Source organism: Trichechus manatus, unplaced genomic scaffold (genome assembly GCF_000243295.1).
Source record: "Trichechus manatus latirostris isolate Lorelei unplaced genomic scaffold, TriManLat1.0 scaffold00123, whole genome shotgun sequence".
In the NCBI taxonomy this organism is placed as follows: domain Eukaryota; kingdom Metazoa; phylum Chordata; class Mammalia; order Sirenia; family Trichechidae; genus Trichechus; species Trichechus manatus.
In genome coordinates, this window is record NW_004444059.1 from 3,361,946 (window position 1) to 3,374,128 (window position 12,183).

Below are 12,183 nucleotides of genomic sequence, written 5' to 3' on the forward strand. Positions count from 1 at the left end.
TTTACTTAAGCAGCTGATATTTATGAATTAGAAGCAGGGGTTTACTTTAATTCATATTGATTTTTGTCTGCTCTAGAAACTGATTTCAATCCATTATCCCACAGTCTTGCTAAAATCAATCTCCCAAGAAAGCACATTCTCACTAGGCCCATATATCTTCATTCTGTATTTAAATGAATTTTTTTTCCCACACACCTTGCTAAAATCAAAATACTCAAAAAGCCTGTGGCTTTCTCCTGTTCTACCCATCTAATAACTCCCATATAAAATAATAATAATAATAATGTGCTCAGTTTTGCATGACTTATTTTTACTGAACCCATGTTGGCTTCTGATGACCTCTTTCTAACATTCACAAAACATCTGCTTAAAATTCTCATTCTGTAATATTCCTGGAGAGTAATGTTCTAGCCTCAATATCTCATCTTTCAGAATTTAGCCTATGCCCAACTTCTACCTTAACCCCACCCCTTTGTGTAAACTGTCACATTGGCCCACTAGTCTTCTGCCACCTGTCCTGGTACCTATATCTCCTTAAGATTACACAATTGTGGTTCCATGAGCAAATCTGCAAGTTCTTTTAATATGCTGACCAATGTATAATTCTTCTAGCCAGAAAATATAAATCTGTTTGGAAAAACTGTGTTCCTTTCTAAAATATGCTCCTGCAGCATGGGCTTTTACACCCCCCTCACTGAGGCTTGAACCATTTCAGTCTAAAGTTCACCCTTGTTAGCAGAAAAGACAAAAATAATACAGAAGCTGATAAGCTGTTTTCTCTCTGTCATCTCTTACCATTAAACTCTCTTCTTCAGGTTGCGGGCCTATCACTCTTTCTTCATGGTCTAACAAAACCAATCAATCAAAACCAATCAAAACCAATCAATCAAAATCAATCTGTCTCTGTCTCTCTCGTTCACCAATCATGCTAAGCATTTTTCATTAGCCTCAACTCACTCATTCTCTCTGGACTGTAGTTTCACTCTCACATTTTTTGGTACTAATGCAAACTATAAGATCTGAGTGTTCCAGAGTATGATTAGTCCAGGATGATAATTTGTTAACACTGTGAGTTAAATTGGCTTTAAACTGACTCTGACTCCGGCCTGGCTGGGCCTAGAAGCCTAATTGCCATTTATGACTCTCTTTCTCTGGGAAAATACATTCTGCATTCCAAAGAAATGACTCAGTAAGAACTTGAACTCTGAATAAGAAATTTGTATGTTGGAGTGCTATTTTTGCTCCTAAACCCCGATCCCTCAACATTGGCTCCGGAAGCAGCCACATGGAGCAATTAACTAGGTGCCCTTTCCTCCACATTCAAAGTACACATTCCATCACCTTTTATTCTTGCATATACAAAAAGTTTTCAGCGTTGAAATGCCATGTGAATTCCTATCCAAAGGCAAATGGGCTAATTTTCCAATTCATACTAGCCAATCTATCTTTCATCTCATTTCCCCTTTTAAGAGTTCTTTTGCCAAATTTATGTTCCTTTATTTGGTTTTTTTTTGGTTGAGTTTCTTTGCTCTTCTAGTTTGGTGAACTTAGTGCCAAAAGATACAAGACAAAGCCACCATGTTTTCTTGTTTATAGAAGTCACAAAAGTCCAAGTCCAAGTAAGGAAAATCCTGGGGCGGGGGGAGGGTAGTTCTGCCTTATTCTCAGTCTTTCTGACCCTGAAGATCCTGAGAGCTAGAGGCAGACTTTGGGGCTTTAGCTGGGTTTTTGGTGTTAGCCAGGAAGACCTTGGACTGGCCATAAAATGAACCATAGTATCTCTCATAGTCCCAGCACCAGTTCAGTTTCCACGAGGCCATTAGGACCAGGAATAACCAAAACCAAGTCTGGATTTCTGGAAAACATCAAAGACTAAAATGGATCCTTGAACTCCCTTTGAAACAAAACCTGAACAATACTGGCAGACCTAAGTGGACAAATGGCTGTGATTACTCTCTCATGCCTTTCATACCTCAGAGCAAAAAAGTAAGATTGACATTCTTCTTGTTCTGCATGTCACTTCCAGACAATTACTCTCCAATGTTCTGGGGGAAAAATAGTTCCCTTTAGGTCCATGCATGTAGAATATACTTTCAGAGTTTTCTAGAGCATATCACCTCCTATCTTCCAACTGTTACTCCTTGTTCACTGAAAACCTGGCCCCAGCACCATTTCCTTCTCCATACCCACACCTCCATCATTCCAGAGGAACATCTGCATCCACAGGCATGATCATCTACTTGGCCCCTCAGGAACTTGACCCCCTTATCATCAACGACCTTCTTCCTTTCATCCACTAACTGCCATGGTCCCACTCTGGACCTTATCATCACCTGAAAATGTCCACTTCCAAAATCACTTATTTAAAAATCGCTCCTTCTAACCACAAACATTACTTCTTCTCATTTCATCATGACCTCATAAATCCCCTTGACTTTTTCTAATCAGCCTGTCGATTCTCTTTCTTCCCTTCTCTCCTTTTTTAAAGGCTACATTGCACAGTAATACCGTTGCTGATATTCTACTCTCCATCACACCCGTAGAGCAGAGCCCCAGCCCCTGCTATTTGCTTTCTCAGTGTATGTGTGATGCTGGAGGAAGCCACAGAGCAGGGCAGTTTAGTATTATTGGAAACTCAGGAACATTAGCCCCATATAGTCCACCACCACTGCTCAAAAATCCTACAACTTTTTCCAGGTCTTCCCAGGTCAGCATGCTCTTCTACTTTATACTTCAAAGTGCCAACTCTCCACCTCAGTGTTCTTTTCACTCTCTGCAGCTGAACACTGAAGCTGTCAGATAGGCTCTCTCTCAACTTCTCTCTATCAAACGCGTTTAAGCCAATGACATCTACCCCTCTATTCCAGTACCTTAGGAGACACTGCTCCTCCTATCTAATGTTGCTTCCTCTACAAGTACCCTGCAACTCACTCCACGGTCCTTTTCAAAGCCACCCTTTTCTCTTAAATTCAATTGTTCCCCTCCAATGTATCCTTCTAACCAATATTTAAACGTGTCTCTCTAGCTCTCACATTCTCCTTCAGCTGTACCTCTCTCATTCTCCTCCCCTTCGTAGTCAAACTCCTTGAAGAAGAGACTGGTATTTTCTATTTTCTCTTCTCCTGCTTATTCCGTAATCCATTCTAATTTGGCCAACATCCCCAGCACTCCCTAGAAACAACCCTAACTAAGACTCCTAGTGACTTAATGTCTATTCAGTATTCATCTAAACTCAGGGGTTCTCAAATGGAGGCAATTTTGCCCCCTGAGGGACATCTGGCAATGTCTGGAGACATTTAGTTGCCACAACTGGGGGTGGCGGTGTCTGTTTGCTAGTGCCGCTGTAACAAAAACAAAAACAAAAACAAAACCAACCTACTGCCATTGAGTCGATTCCAACTCATAGCAACCCTATAGGGCAGAGTAGAACTGCCCCGTAGGGTTTCCAAGGAGTGGCTGGTGGATTTGAACTGCCAACATATCGGTTAGCAGCCAAAGGCTTAACCACTGTGCCACCAGGGCCATGACAAAATATACCACAAATAGTGGCCTTAAAGAACAGAAATTTATTCTCTCACAGTTTAGGAGGCTACAAGTCTGAGTTCAGGATGTGGCTCTAGGGGGAGGTCCTTCTTTTCTGTTTTATCTTCTAATAGCTGCCTTGGTATTCTCAGGTTTGTAGATACATCTGCTGTGGGTGTCTCTCTTCATATGTTGTCTTCCTCCGTGTGTGTCTCTATTCTGCTCTTTTTATAACTCAGAAATGATTAAGTCTAGGAGCCCTGGTGGTGCAATGGTTCAGTGCTCAGCTGCTAACCAAAAGGTCTGCGGTTTGAATCTACCAGCTGTTCCATGGGGGAAAAGACCTAGTGACCTGCTTCTGTAAAGATTACAGTCTAGGAAACCCTATGGGGCAGTTCTACTCTGTCCTACAGGGTCGCTATGAGTCAGAATTGACTTAAGGGCATACAACAACAGGATCCGCCCTACTCAGATATGATCTAATAAACATAAAGAAAACCCTATTTCCAAAAGGGATCACATCCACAAGTATAGGTGCCAGGACCTCAATACATATTTTTTGGCAACACAATTCAATCCATAACAGGAGGTTCCACTGGCAACTAGCCAGTGACGGTGCTAAGCATCCCATAATGCACAGGATAGCCCCCACAACTAAGAGTTACGCAGCCCAAAATTTCAGCAGTGCTGAGGTTGAGAAACCCCCATCTAACCTGATCCCTACTCACTGCTTCATCTGCTTCTTGACTTCTATCCTTACACTCTCCGGGTTTGCCTCTTAACTCTTCGGTCTTCTCCTTTTGCAGTCATCCAATGATCCCTGAAGTCACCGCCCCTCATTCCCTGGAGACGTTAAGTCCTGGCTCACTATTACTTATCCAATACCTTTGTTGTTGTTGTTGTTAGCTGTCAAAGGCAGAACTCAATTCCAACTCATGGTGACCCCATTTGTGCAGTACAGAACTGCTCCATAGGGTATTCAAGGCTGTGACCTTTAGGAAGCAAATTGCCACGCCTGATTTCCTAGGCGCCTCTGGGTGGGTTCAAACTGCCAACCTTTTGGCTAGTAGTCAAGCTATATACATAAATAAAGCCAAAACCAAACCTGTTGCCATTGAGTTGATTCTGACTCATAGAGACCCTATAGGACAGAGTAGAACTGCCCCATCAGGTTTCCAAGACTGTAATCTTTACAGAAGCAGATTGCCACATTTTTCTCCTGAAGAATGGCTAGTGGGTTTGAACTGTGAACCTTTCAATTAACAGTGGAGTGTTTAACCACTGCGCCACCAAGGCTCCTTGTATTATATATACATTATATATATGTATATATATACACACATATATACATATATATACATACATACATATATGTATGTATGTAGAGTGAAATCTGTAAGAGCCGGAACTCAACAAGACTGCCTTGTTTTTCCAGGTCTTGCAAGTTTTCTGCCTTTGACAGGGTGCAGTCTTACCACTTTTCTATCACTTGTTTTAATGGCAAATATTTGAGTTTTCCTTCTCTGACAGGTTTCTGCCTTACACAGGTTCCAGCTTTTGCAGATTTTACTGTATATGTATTTCCTATTCTGTGTCAGGCAGCTGGACACTGGTCCTCTGTCACAGGCAAAACAAGGGTAGATTGAGAGCACCACTTTCAGGTCTTTTCACCTGTCGCCTTCTCATTAAGACATGCCCTAAACATCCTATTTAAAACTATAACCCACTCACACACAAAACCTACTTTATTTTTCTCTAAAGTACATATCATCCTTTGACACACTACATATTTCATTTATTTTTTTGTTTTATGTCTCTCCCATTAAAATGTAAGATCCAAAAGTACAGGTATATTCTTTTTGTACCTAAAACAGTAGATATCAAATAAATATTTGTTGAATAAATTAATATTTTAACTCTTCCTTGGGAATCACATTTATCTTTTCACCTGGTTAAAGATAATCAAAATTAAATTTCAGAAAATCAATAGTATTTTCTATAAAGCAGTATCTTCCCTAAAAAGGGAACCAAGTACAGAAAATCCCAAATGTGGATAATTACTCTTCAGATATCCTTTTCTCTACATAATCATGAATGCTGAATGAAAGGGGACACCTATTTGTTCCACTTTAATCCTCATCTTCCTGAGTCTATTTTTCTAGTTTAGTTTTACCAAATCCTGTGGTTTCTCGTCATCTTCCCTGGTTGGTCTTATTGTAATCCTAATACTCTTTTGCCAGCCCAAATGATCCCTTTATTATTTATTCCAAATATAGTAGAAACTAAGCAAAGGAAAACATCATCAATTAGCATGAGGCAAGAGGTGATAAGAATCTTCCTGCTTCTAAAAAGCCAGGAGAGTTATACATAAACCTGAAGTTCTGGAAAAGCTGGAAAGGGGGTATTAAAAGTAAGACTAAGATCATAAAATGTAACTTCCTTAGCCTTCTCCTTCCTCCAATTATGTGCTTTCACGGTGATCACAGCCTCGTTTCTACAGCACTCTGTCCCAGCTTGCTGCAAGCAGATTCACCACTGCTAGACCAGAGTCCTTCCTCAAGCCCCATTCCTCACCCCATGTGTACTCAGGCAGTCCGGCCCATCTGAGCTCCTGGGTCAGAGCCGACAGAGCCAGGGTTTCTAGCAGGAGCCCTGACCTCTTCCCAATCTGCCTCCCTCACTGACTCTTCAAATCTCCTATTTTTTTCCCACTCCTTGGGGGCTTGGGAAGGTCCCTGGATGGCACAAATGATACCATAAAAGTAGTCAGTTTGCACTAGACTACTAACTGAAAGGATAGCACCCACGGATACCATGAAAGAAAGGCTTGGCAATCTACTTCTGTAAAGATTAGAGCCAAGACAACCCAGTGGAGTTCAGCTCTACTGTGTAACACGGAGGTTGTTATGAGTCAGAATTTACTCAACGGTATCGGGTTTGGGGGCTTGGAATTAACCTGGGGCCTGTTGGACCAGCAAGGACTGCTGAGCCCATGGACTAACACCTCAGATCTCCTTTGCTCTTATCCACATATGGGATGCTCTGCGTCTACTTGCAACCGTGTTACAGAACCATCTACATCTGCTTCATCATCATGTGGATGGCTCCCTATCCTTGGTTCTAACCAGTTACTCTGCCTATTTCTGCACATTCCACTTTTAATGTTAACTCTACCAAGGTTATCTGGGACTCTGTACCCAGCCTCACCTGACCAACCCGTTTCCCAGAGTCTGATACCTGTCATCATGCACCTAGTCTATTTCCCAAGTCCAGCCACCACTCACGTGGTTCCCGAGCATCTGGTTGTCCCACCATTCCGCTTACTAGATCCCCCTTTAACTGAATGCTTTGAAAATTAGGTCTTGCAAATAAATTATGGTCCATCGATGCTGTAGAACAGATGGTGTTACAAAAGATAACAATAATGCTAGAGAAGAAAAACAGCATGGGAAAATGTTCATGACAAAATGTTAAGTTAATAAAGCAGGTTACAGGACATGTGGCATGATTATCATGATGTCTAAACAAACCAACCAAAAAACCAAACTGAACTGGGATTCAGATGGCTTCCCACCATAGCAAGACCACCAAGTTGCTGTCTGTTAAGACCAGCATTTAGCCAGGTCCCTTTCACGTTGACCCCTACCCACATATCCACTTCACCTCAGAGTGGGTCTGTATCTAGTTTCAATACATTCCCAGGTGCTCACAAGCTGTGGGGTGCCATGAACACATGCACCTTATGTCCAGATCTCTGTTCACCCCCTTAACATCTCACCATAGTTCAGCTAAACTCACCTGTCTCAGTCTACAGAGTAGGGTGGAAGGTGGAGAACGGCAACACAGGTATGCAACAATGGACATTCACTGCAGCAAGCTAGTGGAGGAAAAGCTAGTGTGGACCCTGCCCACACAAGAATAGGGGGGCTGCTGTCTTCAAGCTATACTGGGAGTTCACAACAGCATTTATTTACCTGTGACTTACGTAGGCTACACGGCAATGCTGGCTTTGCCTGACGAGCCACAGTATCAATATCTGAGCTGAGGAGGAAAACTTTAATTTGCTTATCATGCCTGTGACCAAGGTTATTCGATTAGTACTGCTCTCTAAGGCCTTGTTTAAAACTAAAGAAAAACAGAAATTCTGAAGGAAACTAATAATGATAAGCATTTTATTCTCCTTGTTGGCCAAACTATATAAATACACTCTGTTGTATAAAAAACACTGGACTCTTAATCCTTCTAAAAATCTGAACTATTTGAGGATAAGACCTGAGTAAACAGAATCTATGGCTTGCTTTATTTCAGTTCAACTCAGCAAACTGCAGCCAGACCTTCCCAAAATGCCAGATGGAAAAATATGGAATACTGATTTTTCTGCTCCTTTTATTCTTCTCAATCTCCTTTCTGTTTTCAATTCTGCTGTGTTTTTGGCTTCTTTTGTGCCTAGGTTTATACTGTTGTCCCCTCTTTCTGTATTCAGGCATTTTGTGTGAATCCACATACATGATTTTCTCCCAGCATTTGCCCAGTCCGTTTGCATAAATGAATGCAGCCACCCGCTATCCCTGATGCTGTAACCTTCTGCCTACTAAAACAGCTACCCTTAAATAAAATGCCTGAGTCCCTTGAGCGCCCTATACTCCAGGCACCTCTTCTACACTTCCTGTTTGTTTACCATGGAGATGGGTGTTTGGGAAATATGTGTTTACTAAGGAACCTGGAGCACACTCGCCATGGTGAAGCTGAGGACAGAACAGAAGCAGCTATTTGCATGCCACACAAAGAAGGGTCACATAATGAGCATCGGATGTATGAAAATCTATAAAGCACCAGAAAACCAGATTCATTCCAAAACACGGTATAAAGACACAATTAGAGAAAGACAATAGTCAGGATAGTAAAATATGGTATCAGTTACACATAAACGCAAAATGTCATTAACAACTTACAACTCCAACAATTTGGTCTAAAAAACAACTCTATTCTTGAGACATGACAATGAAAAAATATAATTTGGAAGTAGGGTTTTAGCCTAAGAACTTACTTCCCGCTCGGATGTTCTCACTTCATTTTTAAAACAAGTCTCTCAATAGGGTAAAATGTATTCTGTGATCCTTGAGTTCTGCCCATGGTGTTTATTCTAGCTTAGACTAGTTACTCTTCACACCTCGAAGATGGAAATGTGGTAGTCAAGAAGTTAACACTGAAGGTGAAGGAAGATTACCAGTGTATCTGGACCCTCTGTGGCAAAGGACATTGCTGAAGCAAGCCAATTTCAAACATCATAATATACTACAATCTGTTCTTGAGAAAAATACTTTTATTTTCACATACAGAATTGGCGTGAACTCTGTATGTGTTTACCAGGCACATCAACAACTTAATGCGCACAGCTCTTTTTACACTGCATATGTTGCCTAAACTTATGAACAAAAAGCAGTTAAAAAATGATAAAACAAAACAAGGGAGAGGCTCCATGAGTTTGTACCAATATCGTACTCAAACGTAAAATGTCTATGTCAATTCTGCTTTTTGGCTCTAACTGCAGAAGTTAGAAAAACCACAAAACGGCTCTGTCTACTTTAAAATGCAGGAATACTAGTGAGCATTCACAATTTTCCTTCATTGAAAATCTCATTGAATATAATAGGGAAGTCATTGAATGCTATGTCTTTCTATTATATCCAAGTGATTTTCACAGTAGGCAATCAGCTAGGACACCACAGGAGCCCCATAGTTTGAAATAAAATGGCACTGTGGATACAGTTTTATGTGCGATCCCTTTCAGTCCAGAGCACCGTCTAGTTTACTTACTCTTGGTTGAACTGAGTGGGCAATCCATAGTGAGTGAGTGAGAAGAGGAAAAGCACATAATGAGTTCTCTTTTTGTCTTTATCAATAATACAATTGTGCTCTTCCAATTACTGGAGTGGCGACTGTATATCACCCTTTGAAAATAAACCAAAAAAAGATTTTTGCATTGCTAAAGTGGCAGACAAATCATTTGCAGCAGGGGACAAAAACCAGTAAATCTAGGTGGACCCTGGCATGCTTTTCTTACACATCTGGTAAATAATATGGTACGTGAGTCAGAAACACGCTTCCTCCATTCCCTCCTCTCCAAATGAGCCTAATATAAAATCTATCTAGTAAGGACATTTTGCACAAGGCATCCTATGTGCTTAATTTTCTTTAAACAAGACATTAATAAAATCACAGTAGCATCTAATAAGATTTTTAATTCCTTGAGGGTAGGAACCATGGCTAATATTTAATGAGTCCAACTTAGTGTGAGCATTTAGTTCCATTCTTGATAGGAACAACCAATGAAATATTCCTACTCCTACAAGATCCATCTATACAGGCTGAATGCTCCAGAATGAAATGGGAATCAGGCTGTGTCCACCTTCAACAACCAGCACTGGTCCATGTGTCTGTACATGCTCAGTGAAGACTGGTTTCCAGAGTTAATCACAACAGAAACTGATAGCAACAGCATCAATGAAGGAAGGGTAAGTTTTGGAAATAGGCTGCTATTCTACTGCAGAGTGAGTTCCCATTTGCTATTACATAAGCAGTATGAAGAATGGGCCTACTGAGCATGATGCTGCGACATACTTCAGTAGCAAGTTCCCAGGAGACACTAGAGCTTCGAACACATAGCCCCTACCAGCGGAATCTGATCTGTGCCAGCTCTAGAGCCATCGAAGGCAAGAAGGCATAAAAAGATTTCTTCTCCATTTTATAAAAAATCTCTAGTGAAACAATACAAATTGAAGATAGACTGGTAGTACTCACGAACTCTGGTGTTCGAATCTCATGTGCTCCAAAATTGGAGACAACTGTCTGTTCAAGGTTTTCCAACGCTGTTAAAAAAAAAAAAAAGTATGAATAAATGACACAAACACGAACTTTCATTGGCTTGTATACTTTTTTGCTTTTAAATTAACAGCAAAATTTAGCATTTGTGATGCACTTACAGGCTTACATTAACACTTTCAGCTATCAGGAACACTCAAAATCTTCAGTGGCTGTTTCATCCACTGGGCAATGCCATGCTTATAGGATATGAAGTCTTAAAATGCTCTAGGCTAGATCAACCATGGAAAATCATTTAGCTTCTACATGGAAGGACACAGCAACTAACTGCTAGAAAACCCTAGCTGAGAAACACTCTTGCCTGCTGATGTTCTTTTTTCCCACTGTATCTCAGGGAATTGATGGGCAGTCATTTTGGAGTAGGAAGTTTCTGTTTAAAATCTGTCAGAACAGCGCCATCTGATAAAAATGCAATGCAATCCACATATGCAGCTTTTAATTTTCAAGTAGACACATTAAAAAGAAACAGATGAAATTAATTTTAATAATATGTTTTCTTTAACCCCATTTATCTAAAATATTATCACTTTAACATGTAGTCAACATTTTAAAATTATTAATAAAATATTTTACTTTTTTTGTAGTAAGTCTCAGAAGGTCAATGCGTATTTTACACTCACAACCTATCTCAATTCAGTGTAGTTACATTTAAAAAGCTCACATGCTACACGTCACTAAACCAAAAAAAACAAACAAACCAGTTGCCACGGAGTTGATTCAGACTCTAGCAGCTACCTTACTGGACAATGTAGTGTTAGAAGAATGTTGTTGTTGTTGTTGTTAGGTGCCGTCGAGTCAGTTATGACGCATAGCGACCCTATGTACAATAGAACGCAACACTGCCCAGTCCTGCGCCATCCTCACAATCGCTACTATGCTTGAGCCCATGGTTGCAGCCACACTGTGTCAATCCATTTCACTGAGGGTCTCCCACTTTTTCACTGACCCTCTACTTTACCAAGCATGATGTCCTTCTCCAGGGACTGATCCCTCCTGAAAACATGTCCAAAGTATATGAGACATAGTCTGGCCATCCTTGCTTCTAAGGAGCATTCTGGTTGTACTTCTTCCAAGACAGATTTGTTCATTCTTTTAGCTGTCCATGGTATATTCAATATTCTTTGCCAACACCACAATTCAAAGGTGTCAATTCTTTGGTCTTCCTTATCCATCATCCAGCTCTTGCACGCATATGAGGCGACTGAAAACACCATGGCTTGGGTCAGGCGCACCTTAGTCTTCAAGATGACATCTTGAGGTCTTTTGAAGCAGATCTGCCCAATCCAATGCGTCTTTTGATTTCTAGAGTGCTGCTTCCATGGGTGTTGATCCAAATCCACCAGGAGGTCATTCTGCAAAACAGTGGTCCTGTCTTTTCAACAAGTTACTGGCGTGAATAAAATGGATTGTTTCAATGTTAAATAAAATGGAACAAAACAAGCATTTGCACTGTGTGGTCATGGATTGGATCCTGGTTTAGACAAACTAGATGAAAAGAACATTTTTTTTTTTAAATGGGGGAAAATTTGAATATGGATTAACTATTGGATTGTCTTAAGGACTTATAAGTGTAACAACAGAATTTTGGCTACATAAAGATTAGTAAATGTGTGTTGTTGTTATTAGGTGCCATCGAGTCAGTTCTGACTCACAGCAACCCTATAGGTCAGAGCAGAACTGGCCCATAGGATTTCCAAGGAGCAGCTGGTGGATTTGAACTGCTAACCTTTTGGTTAGCCACCAAGCTCTTAACCACTCCGTCACCAGGGCTCCAATTAA

General features: G+C 40.7%; 1 protein-coding gene across 3 annotated transcripts in view; it reads right to left on the bottom strand.

Moving 5' to 3' along the window:
* ANO6 (anoctamin 6) overlaps positions 1–12,183 on the bottom strand; it is a 227,349-nt gene that overhangs the window by 123,400 nt on the left and 91,766 nt on the right. For all 3 annotated transcript variants that reach the window (XR_002825336.1, XM_023738840.1, XM_023738841.1), the window contains one exon: positions 10,324–10,391. Coding sequence is in view for 2 of the 3 variants with exons in the window: in XM_023738840.1 (XP_023594608.1) it covers positions 10,324–10,391 (68 nt within the window). In the remaining variant the exon portion in view is untranslated. The remainder of the gene's footprint in view (positions 1–10,323; positions 10,392–12,183) is intronic.